At 39.0% G+C, this 21,652-nt stretch overlaps 1 protein-coding gene across 1 annotated transcript; it reads left to right on the plus strand.

Annotated features, from left to right (window-relative positions):
- The first annotated feature begins 1,165 nt into the window (after positions 1 to 1,165).
- Positions 1,166 to 21,591, plus strand: LOC137868452 (zinc finger protein 721-like). The gene is given in 10 exon segments (XM_068705238.1): positions 1,166 to 1,589; positions 3,841 to 4,898; positions 4,900 to 4,946; positions 8,954 to 9,165; positions 10,958 to 11,092; positions 11,685 to 12,831; positions 12,923 to 12,992; positions 16,803 to 17,037; positions 18,907 to 19,080; positions 19,083 to 21,591. Coding segments are annotated over 10 exon segments (4,521 nt in total). The 5' UTR covers positions 1,166 to 1,360; the 3' UTR covers positions 20,297 to 21,591.
- Positions 21,592 to 21,652: the final 61 nt, after the last annotated feature.

Raw genomic sequence — 21,652 nt, forward strand, 5'->3', positions numbered from 1 at the left:
TGTCAAATTAATGTATCTGTATGTATTTTAAGAGAAATAATTAAAGCACATTGTGTGGTTTTGCATTGTTTAGGGAGCAAAGAAGTGCAGGAAGGGTGCAGGAAAAAAAAATTAAAATATATATATATTTTAATTTTTTTAATATATATATACGTATATGTATATATTTGTATATGTGTATATATATATATATATATGTATATATATATATATACGTATATATATATATATATATATATACGTATATATATATATATATATATGTATGTATGTATGTGTATATATATATATATATATATATATATATATATTGTGTGTGTGTGTGTGTGTGTATAAATAGTCTTCTGCAAGAGCAAATAAAATCTAGAAAACAATCCCTTGAGTCGTCTCTTTCCATGCCCTACCCACATCTGTTACATATGGAAAAGATGGACAGTAAGTTATGATGCGACTGCGTAGGTCTGCCGTGGAGAAACTACCATAAAGGACTACAAAAAGGACAACTAAAACATGACCAAAATAGATACATTCTACTGATGCATGCAGGCTTTATAAAAAGCTCATGTTTGAAACAGTTGTGGTTATATATTATATGTTATATTTACTCATATTTTGTTTTTAGCTGTTTTATAATCTATCTTTCCCTTCTTTCATCACATTTTCTTCCCTCTGCATCAATCTTTCCCTTCGTGGACATTTTGGGATTATTTGTCAATCATTTTCAATTCAATCACTTGTTGGAAACCCGCTTTACAGGCTGTTGCCTCTCCTGTCCACCTGTTGAGATATGTCAGCACACAGACAACATGCTATCTCCTAATTTCGACTTTCTATCTCATAATTTCGACCATGGGGATATTTTTATTTTCAAGTCTAACTTTTAATTTATTTATTTAAAAAAAAAAAAAATCCTGCCGGATCCGGCCTGCGGGCCTTGAGTTTGACATGTCTGCTTTAAATGTTGCCGCTGCAAGGAATTGTGGGGCGGCATTATCTCCTTTCCTTTCGAAAAGGAAGGTCCAGTGTTTCCCATGCTAAAGGAGCTAAGAAAGGAAGCATTGAAGCACCTTTCTTTAGCATTTAGAGAATTCGTACAGCTCTTATTGTGGAGGACACTTAGATACTTCCTGGTCATTTCACTCAGAAACTCATGAGGAAAAAAGACTTTAGACCGCAGCCCAGCGTCTCTTTGTTGCGTTGATAAAGTATCAGTTATCTCCATCAGTACTGATCCATCAGAGTCTCTGTATGTCTGGATCAACATGTCTGAATGGACTTTTAGCTGTTCACCTTTTTTTCTGGATGTTTTTCCTCTGACTCATCTCCCGGTAGCCTACAAAGCTATTGAAGTTAGCTTAGCATGCTAGCTGGAAACGGACCAGTGTCACATGTGAAAATGTCTAAAGTCCAAATGCTGAGATGTTTAGTCAACCAGCGACTAACTGCGGCTGCTGAAGAGATATTTGGTGTGTTTGAAAGAACGATAGCAGAGTACGAGGAGGAACTTTGTCGTTCAAAAGAGGAGAACGAGCGACAACGGAAACTACTGGACGCTGTTTTCAACCCTCAGCTTCGGTTACACAGAGCAGGTTGGTTCTCTTCACTCTTCCATCACTGTTTACTCTGACATCAGTCCAATGTGGGTCAACTTTGAGGACCCCTGTCTCCTCCTGCGGTCAACGCAGCAGACACTTAAACGTTAGTGCACCTACAGTATATACTGAAATTCACAGTAAACTCATTCAAACGGCACAGGTCGGGAGCGAGCGAAGGACTTTGCAAAGTTAGCGGAAATATTAACGTGATACAACATTCGGTTTTCAAAATAAGATGTCAACTAAGCGTATATACATTATGTGTAAATTTGATTAAATTAATAATATTCACATTAAGTATGAAACATGTTACCTGCATCTCGTGAGTTAAAGGGGAAATACAACTAAATTGTGTGTTAAGTGTTTTTATTCTTTGATTTGATGGTTGCTGGAAAGATAATTAAATTAATAATATCTGACTGACTAATGTGTTCAGGACATTTCTGACCACATCCAAACAAAAATCAAACATCTTAACTGTACCAATTAAGATATTTTATGAAGTTAAAAACTGTAAACTGAACTGTACCTTTTTAAATATCCAATTTCTGAAATTTTTAAGGTGCTCTAAAAATAATTTTCTCAATATTTCCATAACAATCACTGATGCATATGTGTTCAGGTCATCTTTGACTCCACCAATACTAAAAAAACTTTTTCACTGTACAAATGAAGATATATTTCTAAGTAAAGCTCATACATTTGTACCAAGAAAATATCTAATAACTGAATATTTGAGGTGCTAGAAACAAGTCTTCTCTCAATAATTCCAGACAATGACTGATGCATATGACTTCAGGACATCTCTGACTCATCCCAGAGAGAAAATCAAACAATTTTACTGTACCAATTGAGAGATTTTTCCAAATTAAAAGTCCCACTTTTGAACGTTCAAAAAGCTAATTTCTGAATATTTTAGCTACTATAATAGGTATTTTCTCAATAATTCCACACAATGACTGATGGATATGTGTTCAAGATAAATCTGACTACAACCCTACAAAACATTCAATTATTAAATGAACAGGACTCCAGTGGAAATTTTAGCTAACCAATGAAGGAAATTTTTGCAGATCAAAATTATTATTTGATAATATTGTAATTTTCGAACCTCCCTTTTCAATGAAAAACAGTACAGCAGTGTAACTTCAGATTTTATTATAATTGTATTTCATATAATGTACAAAATGACGTTGTTTTTGACTTGTTATATAAAATTGGACATTTATTGCCTAAATATAGGTCCATCTCTGGGCTTTTTGGGCTATCTAAGCACCCGTACCGTAGCACCACGAATAGAGGAGCATTACATTTCAAGCGCCGGCTGGCTTGACCGAGGTTCAGAGGATGACGTCTCATTTGACTGCAGTCTACAGTGGCCCAGAACGGACAAACCAAACACTGGCTCTACAGAGAGCCTTTCACAGTTTTACTTTACCTGAAGGCCACCATAGTTCTCCGACATGCCTTGAAAGTTAATCAGTTGGTTGCAATCTTCAACCTCACCACAAAAAGCCAATAAATCCTACCCAGACACGATTAGGGCTGTACAATAATATCAATGTAGCTTACTATTGCAATATTTTTGCAATCAATATTTCTGCAACTACAATCGATTATTTTTTTTAAATCCTGTTTTAAACGGATTTAATCGAATTCCTTATTGTCAAGCAACCTCCTCCTCCGCTCCTGTAACGCTAGATGTCGCTGACTTTTGCCTTCCAAGCTCAGGCCAGTGACCTCCGGGCCTGTCACATGATCCGTCCAAAATCACAACATGGCATCTCACAATCAAGTGGCCATATACTGTAGAGCGGCGCTATGGTATTTGTATTTTCAACAATATTTTTTTTAAATGTAGTCAAATTGGACTACAGTCTGCATTGTTTGGTGAAACCCTGTTGTACAATGACAACAAAAATAACCTTGTAACTTGTAACCTTGTATCACAAAACAACAATAACGATCAGTTTTGTCCGATACGGCTAATCGGCTATCGGTATCCATGACAATAAAACGTGATCGGGGCATCTCTAAAAGTTATATTTGTTGTCCTATTTTTTCTGCTGATCCGATCGCTAAATCAAAATCATGACACAAATGGAACCAAGTCATGTGATCCGTTGCACCCATAGCAACGGGGTACAAGTGTTCAAATATGCTCCAACATCTTTGAGATGTTGCTCGCTATATTAGAAAAATAATCTCTGTAACATTTCAATGTGTATTTTCTGTTTTCCTGCAGACGTCCAGCAGCTGTTGGTGGTTAAAGAAGAGGTTCCCCCTGAGCAACAGGAGTGGAGCTCCAGTCTGGACCAGGAGGACCCAGAGCCCCCACACATTAAAGAGGAACTCTGGACCAGTCAGGAGGGAGAGCAGCTTCAAGGTCTGGAGGAGGCTGATATTAAGTTCTCATTCACTCCTGTGAAGAGTGAAGATGATGAAGAGAAAGTTCAGTCCTCACAGCTTCATCAAAGACAAACTGAACAGATGGAAACAGAAGCTGGTGGAGAGGACTGTGGAGGACCAGAACCAGACAAGAACTATGATCCAGACAGACATCAAGAACCAGATACTGATGAGAAGATTGGAGACTCTTCCGACACTGATGACAGCGGTGATTGGAAGGAGACCAGAGAACCTCAGTCAGGTTTAAACTCTGTGAATAATGATGAAGTTCCTGTCAGTGATTTGACATGTAGTGCTGGTGAGAAACTATTTAGCTGCTCTGAATGTGAAAAAACATTTAGCAAGAGTCGAAATCTGAAGATACACATGATGATTCACACAGGGGAGAAACCTTTCAGCTGCTCAGTTTGTAAGAAATCTTTTAGAAATGGTTCAAAATTACAGGCACACATGAGAATTCACACAGGAGAAAAACCTTACAGCTGCTCAGTTTGTAAGAAATCTTTCAGCCAGCGTTCAAATTTACATAAACACATGAGAATGCACACAGGAGAAAAACCTTTCAGCTGCTCAGTTTGCAAGAAATCTTTTGCAGAGAAACAAACTTTACAGAAACACATGAGAATTCACACAGGAGAAAAACCTTACAGCTGCTCAGTTTGCAAGAAATCTTTTGGACAGAGTTATGCTTTTCAGAAACACATGAAAATCCACACAGGAGAAAAACCTTACAGTTGCTCAGTTTGCAAGAAATCTTTTGCAGAGAAACAAACTTTACAGAAACACATGAGAACCCACACAGGAGAAAAACCTTACAGCTGCTCAGTTTGCAAGAAATCTTTTGGACTTAAACAAACTTTACAGAAACACATGAGTATCCACACAGGAAATTATCCCCTTTAGCTGTTCTGGTTGCAGTAAAGTTTACGTTTGTGATCAAAGGTTTTAGCACACATCACTTCTGAAGTTATCCAAGTTCTTTCAATCTGAGAGCATCGCTTATTGAGTCCTTGTTCAGATTTGGTACTGTCTTTAGTTTCATCCAGTAGACTAATTTAGTTTTTATTTTGTAGTTAGTGTTGGTTTTCTAGAGGGGTCCGGGGAACGCTCACTTGGAAGAAAATGTTGTACATTTTAAAGTTAAATGCATCAGTCTGGTGCGTTTTGAGACCAAAATCAAGAGGCTTTTTCAATGAAGAACTTTGTGCTCTTTTAAACAATTGTGTGATCTTCTTTTAGTGGTGGTGGAATGTAACTAAGTACATTAACTTCAAGTACTTGTACCATACTTGAGTACCTGCAGCATTAACGGGATGAACACATTAATGTGTCAATTATTAGTATCCAATGATACAGGCCTACCATAAATATGTATTTAAAATGGGCCATTCAGTATAATCACTTTTTTGTCATGCCAATACTTTTGTACTTTTACTTATTATGGGTCAGGTGGGTTTGTGCTCTCTCGGGTTTGGAGACCTTGACACCTTTATTTGCTTTCATCTCTGCAATATTTGCGTTTTTCTGTAAATCATTTTCTTATAAATAAATAAATGTCTTTCATTTTTACACTCAAAGTATATTTTGGGTGTTACACTAAAACTGATATTGATTCTTTTAGGTGTCTAAAATACATCCACAGCAGTACATTGCTTTGCTCCCAATTCTGGTACTCCTGTCTGTTTCTTCAAACTCCATCCACTGGAGTAATTCACTGTGGAGACGTACCTCATACAACCACCCTTCTAAACTTCTGAACTGTCCCGTTACATGTTTCTGCTGTTTTTTGGTCCGTTTTAACAAAGGTTGGGTAATATTGTTAAGATACTTTTTGTAATCTCCCGGACGAAGTTGACGTCATTACAGTTTGTGACTAAAGATTTGTCTGGCTTCATCAGGTCAAAAGACATGCATGTGTTGCAAAAGTCATATGAGTGTTTTTGACAACAGCGACAGTAAAACTTCTAGTTGAGAAGAAATATTCAGCGAGGATGAAACTGAGTTAACGGGCTGAATCTGCTCCGGACAGATTTGAAAGTAGGGAATTTCAATGAATGTCGTTCTTTTTCTGAGCAAAAAGTTTAGTTTGCTTTAAATAAATGTATTATTGTTCTTATTGATGTCTCGTAATGATTCTTCTGATTAACATTATTGCCAAGTGTATTACACATACATGGAATTTGGTTTGGTGATTGGTGCCTGACAATAAACAATAGTAAAAGACATTTAAAAATATGAAAATTTACAATAAAATATGATAAACAACGAAACAAATATAGAGTATGTTAAAACAAGTATGTTATTAATGGGCCATGTGTGTATTTAAAGAGTAGAGTTGTACAAGGATGTGTAACAGTAAGTAATTGCCACGAGGATGTAAGTGTCCGAGTCATTGGGGGTCCTGGGTTTTGTTAATGAGCCCATCTGCAGACGGGAAGAAACTGTTTTTGTGGCGTGAGGTTTTGGCCCTGATGGACCGCAGCCTCCTGCCAGAGGGAAGGGACTCAAAAAGTTTGTGTCCAGGGTGAGAGGGGTCAGCTACAACCTTTCTTGCTCGTCTCAGAGACCTGGAGGTAAACAAGTCGTGGTGGAATGGCAGACTGCAGCCAATCACTCTCAGCAGAGCGAATGATACGCTGCAGTCTGAAGTTGTCCTTGGCAGTGGCTGCAGCGTACCAGGCGGTGATGGAGGAGGTGAGGATGGACTCAATGATGGCTGTGTAGAAGTGCACCATCATTGTCCATCAGGAAGTACATCCTCTCCTCAGCCTTCTAGGTGATGGAGCTGATGTTCAGCTCTCACTTGAGGTCCTGGGTTCTGGTGGAGTCCAGGAAGCTGAAGGATTCCACCGTGGTGACCAGGGAGTCACACAGGGTGATAGGCGGTTTTGACTTTTAAACAGCTTGTTGACGTCTCCGGGGGGGATACTTGGATGGGTGGTTGAGAGGCATGGGCCCCTGCTGAGCTGGGGGAGGGGGACCTGGTGGTCTAGAGCTAGTGGATGGGGTCAGGACTGTCCCTTTGTTTTTCAAAGCTCCAGTAAAACTCGTTCAGCTCGTTTGCCAGGTGCAAGCCATTTATGGAGTGGGGCACTTTAGGCTTGTAGTTTATGATCTGTCTGAGACCTCTCCTGACAGAAGTAGAGTAATTTGCTGAGAGCTGGTGTTGCAGTTTCTTAGAGTACTGTTGCTTAGCGTCTCTCACCCCCTTGCTAAACCTGTATTTTGACTCCTTGAACCCCCACTCCTAAATGCTTGTTCCTTTTGCAACCGTAGCTATCTGAGTTAAGCTGTGAACCAGGGTTTATGGTTGTTTTACCTCACCCTGGTGCATGATGGTACACAGCTGTCTTCACAGAGGCTGATGTATTACATTACATTACAGTCATTTAGCAGACGCTTTTATCCAAAGCGACTTACAATTCAATATCTATCTACACACCGTAGACGCAGCTACGGGAGACATTTTGGGGTTAAGTGTCTTGCTCAAGGACACATTGACATGAGACTAGCAGAGCAGGAGCCGGGGATCGAACCGCCAACCCTTTGAAAGGTGGCACTGCTCTCCACTTAGCCACGGTCACCCACTGGAAGTATGACATCACAGCCTCTGTGTACTCATCCAGACTGTTAGTAGCAGTCCTGAAAACATCCCAGTCTGTACAGCCCGAAGATCCTCCATAGCTTCACTGGTCCACTTTGCCATCCTGACAACAGGCTTACAGAGCTTTAATTTCTGCCTGTATGAAGGAATCGGATGGACTAAGATGTGGTCAGGGTGTCCCAGTGCAGCACAAGGGACGGCGTGATAGGCCTCGCTTATTGTGGTGTAACAGTGATCTAAAATGTTCTCCTCTCTGGTTGAGCTTTCAGTAAACTGTCTGTATTTAGGGAGTTCATGGCTGAGGTTACCTTTGTTGAAGTCACCAAGGACAATAACTAAAGGGTCCGGGTTGGTCCGTTCCACACAGTATCTGTATACAGTATCTGTACACACAGTATATGTATGTATTAAACATATGAAAATGTCCTGTGTGATTTTTTAATATCATTAAATTAATATTGCTATCATATATTAATGTAAAAGCAGGATTTTACTGTTGTAGTTTGCTGTGAGAAATAGTGTCACAATTATCCAGAGCCCAAAGTGACACCATCACTATATTCCATTATTACTGATACATTCATGTTATTAAAAACAAAAAGCAGCATCTTCACATTGCTGAAGCTGGAACTATGAAATATTTTTACATATAAAATGACTGACCATCAAAATAGTTTCCAATTAATGTTTTGTCAGTCGGCAAATTGATTAATCATCCAATAGGTCCAGCTGTACTTGTATAAACTGTTGGTGGTTTTAATTTGTAACAAAACATATCTCATAAACTCCTCATATTTGGGACAAGAAGTGAATGTGATAAAGCTACAGTGTTAAATGTTGCTTCAGTGAAGTCTGTATATCAAATCTGTAATGTGAACTCTTTTATTGTAGCTCAGCAGCATGACAGTTGGATATTGGTTAAATGTATTTAGTTTGATGTTATTCATTTTAAAAAGTCATGAATATAGTGTGATCGATATCGAAAGACGTGTCAGTAAAAACCTGGATGTTTTATTTTGACGGGGAAGAGAACCCGGAAGTGTGGCTGACTGATAATAAAATGGCGTCTAGCTCGTGAAGGAGTTGTTGCGTTGATAAAGTATCAGTTAGCTCCATCAGTACTGATCCATCAGAGTCTCTGTATGTCTGGATCAACATGTCTGAATAGACTTTTAGCTGTTCACCTTTTTTCCTGGATGTTTTTCCTCTGACTCATCTCCCGGTAGCCTACAAAGCTATTGAAGTTAGCTTAGCATGCTAGCTGGAAACGGACCGACGGGGACGGAAGTTATCGACACAGCGCTAGTCAGAGTTTAATGGAGGGTTAACGGTGTTTCTGACGGAGTTCGTGTCGTTGTGTGAAAATGTCTAAAGTCCAAATGCTGAGATGTTTAGTCAACCAGCGACTAACTGCGGCTGCTGAAGAGATATTTGGTGTGTTTGAAAGAACGATAGCAGAGTACGAGGAGGAACTTTGTCGTTCAAAAGAGGAGAACGAGCGACAACGGAAACTACTGGACGCTGTTTTCAACCCTCAGCTTCGGTTACACAGAGCAGGTTGGTTCATTAAACGTATTAACTTGTCTCAAAGAGTCGCCAAAATTACAATCAATGCTGTCAACACATCCGGGACCGTAGTTCTGTCCTTCACAATAAGATATCACGCTTCAACAACTCAAAATTATGCAATAAAAGCTCCTTAATTTCCATTTGAGTGTATACCACCACCTGCTGGATGTTTTGTTAAACTTTTCTCATGTCAATCACTTGCAAAACATCAGCTGATGCATAAAATTAACAATTATGTACACATATATTGTTTATAACAATTACTATCATAACACAGTGCAGAGTAAGAGTTCTATTACAACGAAAAACACAAGTAGTCATGATTGAAAAACTACATTGTTAAAGCAAAAGAAAAATGACTTATGATTGAAAAGATGATGCAAACATTTATTTAAATATAAACAGGACAAAAAGAAAATTTTAATTAAAAATAAACTATCAGACTTTCATGGGTTGGCATACAAAGAAAGTTAACATTAAGTCCACTACCGGTGGATGTCGTGGGTCCAGCAGACAAGGAGCTGGATGATGAAGGTCTGGTCTCTGCAGGTTGGGAGGCTGTATGAATATCAGATAAAGCATAAACATGTTTTGATTACTCTCCATCATGACTAATGTTATAATATTGCTTGTTTTTTTCAGAATATATAGTATAATAATATTAATAATAATAACGTTTTTACAGTGGGAGGGAGGAGTTTGAGACACATGGAGGTCACATCCCACTGCTGATGTTGAAAGCTCTAAAATAATAATCATATGTTATTATATTATATTTCTAATCATAATGTCACAGACAGTCTCTCTCACTCTCAAACACACACACACACACACACACACACACACACACACACACACACACACACACACACACACACACACTAACATTATTTGCATCATTTATTAGATCATTGTATATGAAAATACTTTATGTATCCTGGCTTATAAAAAACACATTTTATTTACTTATGTCTGCTGTTATGTTTCAGAGCTACAAACAGCTGCCTACCTTTTAACTAGCGCTACGATTATTTGTTCGTTTTTACCGCTGCTTTGAAATGGGTAGGTTGGGCTGGATTCAACTGCCCTGACAGGAGGAGGTGAACCTCACCCATCAGGTGTTCCACCTCTGCCAGCCTAGCAGACCTTACCACGGGAGGCGTGATGCTGCAGTTAGTGCACAGGTTCTCCAAGAGGCCCTCCCTCAGATGCTTGAGGCCAAGACAAGAGGGCCAAAGGTCATAGCCGTCTTCAGGCTGAAGAGGAGTCATACAGGTCTTACAGCCGGGAGAATCAAAACCGTTCAAAATCCGTTCTCATTGGTGTACAAAGGGAATCAACAGTGTCAAACAATGATAAGTGATAATAGCGATATTAGCGGTCAGCGAAAAAGAAGACTCCATCTCTCACCCCCTCTCCTTCCATTTATCAAACTAAACTACAGAACAGCATATATCCCCATTGCTATCCCCAACACCATGTGACTCAATTACCGTAAGTGACACAATAGGGTGTACAAAATGGCACAGGCTATACCTGACTCCTACTCTAATGTTATAGAAACAGGAACAACTCCCCCAAAGAGAAACTTTGTCTCACAGCCAGGTAAAACACATGTCAGCTTTTAGTTTCCTTTTAGTTTGAATGAGGTCTGAATATGTTCTACAAAATGTGCAACATGTCTCCTCACATTATAGGAAAGGAGTGATATCAGTGGATTAGTTGTTAACATGAAATGACAGTTTTCTAAGGTGTGTATGTATTTCATTATTTTCCTCAGACGTCCAGCAGCTGTTGGTGGTTAAAGAAGAGCAGCAGGAGTGGAGGTCCAGTCTGGACCAGGAGGACCCAGAGCCCACACACATTAAAGAGGAACAGGAAGAACTCCAGAGTCAGGAGAGAGAGCAGCTTCAAGGTCTGGAGGAGGCTGATATCAAGTTCTCATTCATACAAGTTCTCATAGAAAAATGTTCTTTTAAGTCTGTAGAATATGATGAGTCGGCCAGGACATCTCTGCAGAACCACAGTCATTTAAAACGCTATTTTGACGCACTTTAATAAATCATTACTTTTTCTTGATTTAATCAAATGTTTGATGAATTGTGCAGCCCAGTCTTCATTTGGCGACAGTTGATATGCAAACTAGATATTTTTACACAACGTCTAACTCTCACAGACACACAGAGAGAAGCAGGCTTTTATCTTTACATGATCATCATTATTTTCAGTCAACAGTCACCTTTAGGTTATGCTTCATTATGTTTTAGCAGCAACAAGCACATGAGCATTTTAACAAGAACAACTCTCCCAAAGAGAAACTTTGTCTCACAGCCAATTAAAACACATATCAGTTTTTAGTTTGTATGAGTTTGAATGAGGTCCAAATTTGACCTACACAATGTGCAACATGTCTCCCCACATTACAGGAAAGGAGTGATATCAGTGGATTAGTTGTTAACATGAAATGACAGTTTTCTAAGGTGTGTATGTATTTCATTATTTTCCAGACGTCCAGCAGCTGTTGGTGGTTAAAGAAGAGCAGCAGGAGTGGAACTCCAGTCTGGACCAGGAGGACCCAGAGCTCCCACACATTAAAGAGGAACAGGAGGAACTCTGCACCAGTCAGAAGGGAGAGCAGCTTCAAGGTCTGGAGGAGGCTGACATCAAGTTCTCATTCTCTCCTGTGAAGAGTGAAGATGATGAAGAGGAAGCTCAGTCCTCACAGCTTCATCAAAGACAAACTGAACAGATGGAAACAGAAGCTGGTGGAGAGGACTGTGGAGGACCAGAACCCGGCAGGAACTCAGATCCAGATAGATATCCAGAACCAGATACTGATGAGAAGACTGGAGACTCTTCTGACACTGATGACAGTGGTGATTGGAAGGAGACCAGAGAACCTCAGTCAGGTTTAAACTCTGTGAATAATGATGAAGTTCCTGTCAGTGATTCAAGATGTAGTGCTGGTGAGAAACTATTTAGCTGCTCTGAGTGTGAGAAAACATTTGGCCAGAGTCGATATCTGAAGCAACACATGATGATTCACACAGGAGAGAAACCTTTCAGCTGCTCAGAATGTAGTAAATGTTTCACTGAAAATGGAAGTCTGAAGAAACACATGAGATTCCACACAGGAGAGAAACTTTTCAGCTGCTCGGTCTGTAATAAATCTTTTTCGGTGAGTGGACATTTAGAGAGACACATGGTAACTCACACAGGAGAGAAACCTTTCAGCTGCTCTGAATGTGGTAAAAGTTTCACTCAAAATGGAAACCTGAAGAGACACATGATCGATCACACGGGAGAGAAACGTTTCAGCTGCTCAGAATGTGGTAAACGTTTCACTGAAAGTGGAAGTTTGAAGAAACACATGAGATTCCACACAGGAGAGAAACCTTTCAGCTGCTCAGTCTGTCATAAATCTTTTTCAGTGAGTGGACATTTACAGAGACACATGATGATTCACACAGGAGAGAAACCTTTCAGCTGCTCTGAATGTGGTAAATGTTTCACTGAAAGTGGAAGTTTGAAGAAACACATGAGATGTCACACAGGAGAGAAACCTTTCAGCTGCTCAGTCTGTAATAAATCTTTTACACAGAGTGGACATTTACAGAAACACATGGTAACGCACATAGAAGAGAACCCCCTTTAGTTGTTCTGGTTTTGATGAATCTGACATTAATTTCACTCCCTCATCTGTCAACAAGACTCTGAGATACTTGAACTCCCTCTCTTGGGGCAGTGACTCATTTCCAACTTGGAGGGCGGTATCCACCAATTCCCTGCAGAGAAACATGGCCTCAGACCCGGAGGTACTGACTCATCCTGACGGCTTCCCACTTGGCTGCAAACCACCTCAGTGTGATCTGAAGATCACAATCTTTAATGGAGCCAACAGAGCTACATCATCTTTAAAGAGTCGGAACGTGATTTTAAAGTCCTGTTACGTGTTGTGTTTTCGGCCCTTCTTTCTTTCTCTCTCCCTCATTTTCCTACTAGGTAGGGTCAGAGGGTCGGCGGTTCGAACCCCGGCTCCTGCTCCGCTAGTCTCACGTCAATGTGTCCTTGAGCAAGACACTTAACCCCAAAATTGCTCCCGTAGCTGCGTCTACGGTGTGTAGATATATACTGAATTGTAAGTCGCTTTGGATAAAAGCGTCTGCTAAATGACTGTAATGTAATGTAATGTAATGTGATGTAGGTGTCAATCAGGTGATTGGGTTCCACCTGTGGGGGCCGGTCGTGCTGCTCCGTGGGTTGCACCAACTTCAGGCTGGCCAATCAGCAGAGTGAGAGCCAAGAATAAAGGCAGTAAACCTCAGGAGTCAACAGGGCTTCATTTTGTTGTGTTCTGTCGATGCTGAGACTGAGACTACATGTTAATGTTTGTGGTGAGAGGTTGCGTACAGTAGGTGAGTCTGGGGTACCCTTTACATTAGTACAGCACACGTAGTTGTTTTCTGTGTCTAGATACACTAGGTGTATTGGTCGGTGCCCCCTCTGTATTTGGTTTTGATCGAGTAACATTTAGAGAAGCTAGAAAAGCCATTTTGTTTGTTTTGTTTCAGACGTAGTTTGTCAGGCTTAGTTTTGTTATATTGATTTTGATTGTTTGGTACGACCACACGTGTGACAGGTTAAGAATACTTCACCACATAAAGGTGGCGATTCCTTGAAGATGTGTAACATGTGAAGCATGTTGCTTACTGTTACTATCTTGTTACCCGGCTTCATATGGTTGTTTTTGCTGTTAAAATGAAAGTTTTCCTGATTTTGTGTAATTATTAGGTACCATTTGTATCACTGCAGGCCATCCTGTGTCATATGACTATAGATGCATAGATTAGGTAGATACTGCATAGATGGTGGCATTCATCTTCTGTCAATTCTGCTATTTTGCATGTTTAGAGGCAGAATTGCATAAAATACCAGAAGGCAATTAATGTGTTTATGCATTGACTTCCTCAAGAATGTGTTTTCATTTGTTAAATATTATGTCTGTTGTCTCTGTTCTGTCATTCAGTCCCACACACTTTTTACTTTAACCACCAGGTGTCCCTGTTCCTCTTGTATATTGTTTTTCATGGTTTTGAGAAAATGTGTTGTTGTGATTTAGGTTAGATGTTTTACTTGGTTATTTTGTAGCTCTTGACTAGTAATGTGCATCCTGAACCAAGTACATACTGTAATGTGAAATTATTGTATCTTTGTGTATTTGAAGAAAAGGAATGAAATCACACAGTTCAGTTTTACATTGCTGAGGGAGCAGAGATGTAGAAAATCATCAGAAGGAAATAATTGGTGATATTTTGTCTTCTACAGAAACAAATAAATGTTAGAAAACAATCACTTGAGTCGTCTCTTTCCATGACCTACACACAACTGTTACATATGGAAAAGATGGAAGGTAATTTAAGATTGCAATAATGATATACTAATTTATTTAGCTTCAGGGCTTTTATTTTGTAGGTTACCCACCAATCGGTGAGTTTTAGATAAAAATTTCCCCATGGTCGAAATTATATGATAGAAAGTCGAAATTATAAGATGCTTAAAGACAACAGTCATAGAAGCAGCTCTTAGCGGCTTAGGTTTCCCTACATTTGACATAGAAATGCATTGTGAGTACACTGAAGACTACTTTAAATGTGACTTTACAACAGATGAAATACTTCACGTGGGATTGTACTCAGCAAACGCACCCTTGAGAGGATTTTAAGCAAGAAGCAGTTCTGGTGTAGAAAGAATAAAACCATGATGCCGATGTGGCCCGGGGTGAAAATGAGTTTGACACCCCTGCTCTATGGCATTCTGTTGCCCTCAAGCAACAAACTACCTTTTTGGACCTCACACTGCCTTTTTTAATTTTTCTTTTAGATAAAATAAATGTATATAAAATCACCAGATATGTCTGTGTCCAATGAAATGAGGGCCTGAGGTGGGTGTGACCTTTTCTCTTCTGCTGCACGGGACACGATAAGATAAATATCACTTTTTAACCTGTTTAAATTAAAATAACTTCGTAAAAAATAACGTTTGCATGAATATGTAAAGAATTATGTTTGATAGTTTAAATACTTATTTTGTTTTTATTCATACACTAAGTTTTTGTTCTTTTTTTGTTCGTTGCCTCGGGGCAACATTTTGCCACTTTTGTTCAGGCAATATACTGTAATGTGGAGATGTGCTCGGATGCATCATTTTGACCATAGTCAATGTTTTTGACTTTACTAACTGATATTTACAGGAAAATGGACACAGGAACATTTTATGAGCGAAAGGAAAAGAATCGAGCAGTTAGGGTCGTTTGCTGAGTGTCCCAAGTAGCTGATGTCATGACGTTGGATGGATGGGAGGCCATCAAAAAAAATCCCTGCACTTCAGTTACAATGAAGAGAGGCATGAAGAATGCATGTTGTCAAGTGGTATGATAAGAGTGACTACACAGATAATAATCAATCTAAGAGCCCAATATGATCAGAATCCCAACACATGAATTCACTGTCCAACAATGATGTTAACAGAGAGGAATAGAGCTGAAACAGGTGGTTTAATAACCACAGATAAAGTCCATGCACACAAATGTATCTTATTAGAAGATAAAATATAATATAATCATAATCATATCATGCTTTCTGCAATGTAATTTAATCTTAAATGCATCCCTTATTTTACTTGAAACGAGGGAAGAACGTTGATTTATTATTAGAGTATGTATTATTTATTATTCATCTAGTTCAATTTGAAAACTGACAATAACTATTGTTGAGATATTATTCAACTTTCCTTATTTGAATTGACAGTCAGTCTTTGACTACATACAGACGTTGATACAACTGGTAGACTACTTCAATATATATATATATATATATATATATATATATATATATATATATATATATATATATATATATATATATATATGAGACTAAATCATAGCACAAGTTATACATTACTGTGATGTTCCGGACCTTTGACTGAGGACATTCATTCAAAACATGATTTTTTTTAATTTTTTTTTTCAAACATTCTAAATGGTTGAATCTGAATTGAATACCCCAGGCATAGAGGATTAAGATGGAAATAACGACTTCTATACGTTTAAGGGCTTTTATTTTGAAAGTTACCAACTAACCCGGATGTTCTTCTGAAAACAACATGGTGCCGAACGTTTTTAGAAACAGCAGCGTGTCTTTGTTGTGTTGATAAAGTATCCTGTCGCTGAGTCTGTCTGTATATTTAGCCGTCTCTTTATACATAATTCTTGTTGAGCGCAACATTTGGTATGTATATGCTGAAAATAAAATGGCTGAAAGGAAAGATGGAACGATTGACATACTAATTTGTATAAGCTTAGGGGCTTTTATTTTGAAGGTTACCCACTCCATTGCAGCGGAACCGGATGTTCCTCCATTAGCAACATGGCGCCGAACGTTGTTAGCAACAGCAGCGTCTCTTTGTTGCGTTGATAAAGTATCAGTTAGCTCCATCAGTACTGATCCATCAGAGTCTCTGTATGTCTGGATCAACATGTCTGAATGGACTTTTAGCTGTTCACCTTTTTTTCTGGATGTTTTTCCTCTGACTCATCTCCCGGTAGCCTACAAAGCTATTGAAGTTAGCTTAGCATGCTAGCTGGAAACGGACCAGTGTCACATGTGAAAATGTCTAAAGTCCAAATGCTGAGATGTTTAGTCAACCAGCGACTAACTGCGGCTGCTGAAGAGATATTTGGTGTGTTTGAAAGAACGATAGCAGAGTACGAGGAGGAACTTTGTCGTTCAAAAGAGGAGAACGAGCGACAACGGAAACTACTGGACGCTGATTTCAACCCTCCGCTTCGGTTACACAGAGCAGGTTGGTTCATTAAACACTCAGCATCTTTAAGACTCAAAGTATTTCAACTTAAAGTTTCTTCTCTTTGATAACACCAGCTCAGATGTTTGCTGACTCATGAAAAGGTTTATCTCTGAATCTTAGATATGTTCATGTCACATTTAATTTAGTAAATGTTTAAATATCAACAAAATAATCCCATGAGTGAATTCTAAATGTAGTTTTGTCTTTGATGAACAAACATTCTGCTAAATGTTTATTGTCTGATGATTCATGGTTCCCAGTCTTTATGCTAAGCTAGGTGGATACACTAATGCTTCGTCTATACTCGCACGTGGCGCCGAGCTACAGAAGCTAGAAGAAGTAGCAGAGTCATGTTTGTTTGGTTTTTGCATCCGATTAACGGATTAAGTTACCATATTTGGACAGTGGAGGAGTGACGTAGAGACGCCGTTTTCGACTCTGGGAGGTAGTGACCTGTCAATCACTGTGTAGCCCCGCCCCTAAATCATCCCCTGCTTCATGGTGTGTTTGACTCTAAATGTTCCATAATGTACTAAATGAACATCATGCTGTATTGAAGAAGACTGTAAACTAGAGATTGAGACCATAAACTCATGTTTACAATGTTTACTGAGGGAATAAATCAAGAGAGAAGTAGAGTCATTTTAGACTAGACTTCTATACAACCAGAGGAGTCGCCCCCTGGTGGACACTAGAGAGAATGCAGCTTTAAGACTGTTTCTCATAACACTCAGTACTTCTCCCCGCCTTAATCAGAATCAGAAATACTTTATTGGTGAGGGTTATATTTTACATTTGCTCTTTTATGTAAGCATAAAGAAATATAAGAAAAATAGAAACAAAGCACGACGTAAGATAAAACTTAAGTAATGTACATACAGCTACGATATGTAACACAATATATGCAGAGAGTCAATAACTAAAACAAGAGAGAAGGAACGACAAATACTAGGATTATGTGCAACAAACACACAACATACAATGTAAATAAGTGAATGAAAATGCTGAGAAATGGGATCTTTTAAGTGTTATCAGAATCAGCTTTATTGGCCATGTATGCCTGTCTATAAATGGAATTTGACTCCGGTTACACATTGCTTCCCATCGTACATGCATACATACATAGAATATACAATAAACGAGAGAAGTATACAAACAAGGACATTAAAGACAACTAAATAGAACAGAGAAACTAAGCATAAACGTTTAACATTTACTACTATGTACAATATAAATATATATCGAGAATATATATGAGCATAAAGAACAATGACAGTGGATTCGGGAAAGTAGTGCAGAAAGGTGATAATAGTGCAACAGTGCAAATGAAGGTGCAATATGTCTGATTAATTGTTAGTTGTTCATCAGAGTGACGGCCAGTGGAAAGAAGCTGTTCCTGTGTCTGGTGGTTTTGGCGTACAGTGCTCTGTAGCGCCTACCAGAGGGGAGGAGTTGGAACCGCTTTTGTCCAGGGTGTGATGGTCTGCAGTGATCTTTCCAGCCCGTTTCCTGACTCTGGAGGTGTACAAGTCCAGGATGGGGGGCAGGCTGGAACCAATGATTCTCTCTACAGACCTGACAATCCGTTGTTTAAAGAATAGTATAAATAAGTACACAGAAATATTTCTTGAATAACACGCTCACACTCTTCACTCGGTTTGAACAATGTTGAAAAAAACGTCTTAATGCGATATTTTGACGGATTGCAATAATGATATTAGAGAAGATTCTAATTTTGATATACATATTTGATGATGAACATATTTGATTATGGTGTGATTCAATTTCTGGGATCTGCACTAAACAAAAATGTTTTTTTAAGTCTGTAGAATATACGGTGTGTATGCATTTCATTATTTTCCACAGACGTCCAGCAGCTGTTGGTGGTTAAAGAAGAGCAGCAGGAGTGGAGCTCCAGTCTGGACCAGGAGGACCCAGAGCCCCCACACATTAAAGAGGAACAGGAGGAACTCTGGACCAGTCAGGAGGGAGAGCAGCTTCAAGGTCTGGATGAGGCTGATATCAAGTTCTCATTCACTCCTGTGAAGATGATGAAGAGGAAGCTCAGTCCTCACAGCTTCATCAAAGACAAACTGAACAGATGGAAACAGAAGCTGGTGGAGAGGACTGTGGAGGACCAGAACCCGGCAGGAACTCAGATCCAGATAGATATCCAGAACCAGATACTGATGAGAAGACTGGAGACTCTTCTGACACTGATGACAGTGGTGATTGGAAGGAGACCAGAGAACCTCAGTCAGGTTTAAACTCTGTGAATAATGATGAAGTTCCTGTCAGTGATTCAAGATGTAGTGCTGGTGAGAAACTATTTAGCTGCTCTGAGTGTGAGAAAACATTTGGCAAGAGTCTATATCTGAAGCAACACATGATGATTCACACAGGAGAGAAACCTTTCAGCTGCTCAGAATGTAGTAAATGTTTCACTGAAAATGGAAGTCTGAAGAAACACATGAGATTCCACACAGGAGAGAAACTTTTCAGCTGCTCGGTCTGTAATAAATCTTTTTCGGTGAGTGGACATTTAGAGAGACACATGGTAACTCACACAGGAGAGAAACCTTTCAGCTGCTCTGAATGCGGTAAAAGTTTCACTCAAAATGGAACTCTGAAGAGACACATGATCGATCACATGGGAGAGAAACGTTTCAGCTGCTCAGAATGTGAGAAAACATTTGGCAAGAGTCAATATCTGAAGCAACACATGATGATTCACACAGGAGAGAAACCTTACGGCTGCTCAGTTTGCAAGAAATCTTTTGCACTGAAAGACGTTTTACAGAGACACATGGTAATCCACACAGGAGATAAACCTTACAGCTGCTCAGTTTGTAGGAAATCTTTCAGTCAGCGTTCAGATTTACATAAACATATGAGAAGCCACACAGGAGAGAAACCTTACAGCTGCTCAGTTTGTAAGAAATCTTTCAGCCAGTCTTCAATTGTACATATACACATGAGAATCCACACAGGAGAGAAACCTTTCAGCTGCTCAGTTTGCAAGAAATCTTTTGCACGGAAATATAATTTACAGCAACACATGAAAATCCACACAGAAAAACCGTACAGCTGCTCAGTTTGCAAGAAATCTTTTGCACGGAAATATAATTTACAGCAACACATGAGAATCCACACAGGAGAGAAACCTTTCAGCTGCTCAGTCTGTAATAAATCTTTTACACAAAGTGGACATTTACAGAAACACATGGTAACTCACATAGAAGAGAACCCCCTTTAGTTGTTCTGATTTTGATGAATCTGATTTTTTGAGTTTGCAAAAAATCTTTTGCATGTAAACAAAATGTACAGAGACACATGAGACTCCGCACAGGAGATGTGACAATAGATTTCGGCACAAGTCAGCTCTGATGTTACACATGAAAGCTCATACAAGAGACAACCGGCTGTAGTGGTTCTGTTTGTAAACAAAAGGTAAATCTGACACACCTCATGACACATAACGCAGGGGAAGAACTATGGTGCTTTTTCCTATCTTTATTCAAAAGCATGTTTTAATTTGAGTGTTGCTTATTGATTCCATGTTCAGATTTTGAATTGTTTCCCTCAAAACTTTGTGCTCACACACAATCAGCCCCCGCTTGCAATTAGTGACACAATAAACCTTGATGGTTCTGAGAGATCCATGCTTTGTTTAAGGTGACGCCTACTCACGTTGGCAGGGAGCTTGGTACTGTCTTTAGTTTGATCCAGTAGACTAATTTAGGTTTTATTTTCTAGTAAATGTTGGTTTTCTCGAAGGGTCCGGGGAACGCTCACCTGGAAGAAAATGTACGTTTTAAAGTTAAATGCATCAATCTGGTGTGTTTTGAGACCAAAGTCCAGAGGCTAGTTCTATGAAGAACTTTGTACTCTTGTAAACAATTGTGTGATCTTCTTTTAGCGGTTGTGGAATGTAACTAAGTACATTAACTTAAGTGTTGTACTTGACATTTTTGTGGTACTTGTACTTTACTTGAGTACCTGCAGCATTAAAGTGACGAACACATTATTGCACAGTGTTCATTTAATGATCATTTTTAAATGATTTTTCATTAACTGAATAATGTATAATGTCATATACTTTTGAGATCAGAATTGTTTAAGATAAGTAAATGAAGCAACCTTGGATTGATGCAAACATTTTTCAACATTTAAAGAAATATCTGGACTGATGTTTCACTCAGGTGGCTGGACAGGAAGAACAAGAAACAAGTGTTAACTGAAAGAAACATTTAAATATTTTAAGAGTGCGTTGATCTTGAGGTAGAATTAGCCTTTGACATTTTTGTCTTTTCTTTTGACTTTTTGAGTAATCCATTTTTGTAACCTTTAATCTACTTTTCATTGTAAGAAACCAATTAAACTGGTTTGTATTTTGTACACTCCAACCAAAGTCCAGTCTTGCTCATCTCTGATGCTGCCCTCGTAGTCTCCTAAAGGTAAGAGAGCTCTCCCCCTGGAATATGCTGACAGTAGCTAATGATTAGCTACACATTTGAATAACACACCTGCTACAAGTTAAGGTTAAAATGGTGTTCAATCTCATGTGATTTACTAACTTGGTTGGCTCAGAGTGTTGATGATGATCTGCTGG

Source organism: Cebidichthys violaceus, unplaced genomic scaffold (assembly GCF_023349555.1).
Source record: "Cebidichthys violaceus isolate CVI_PGR_0920_01 unplaced genomic scaffold, fCebVio1.0.p SCAF_111, whole genome shotgun sequence".
NCBI lineage: Eukaryota > Metazoa > Chordata > Actinopteri > Perciformes > Stichaeidae > Cebidichthys > Cebidichthys violaceus.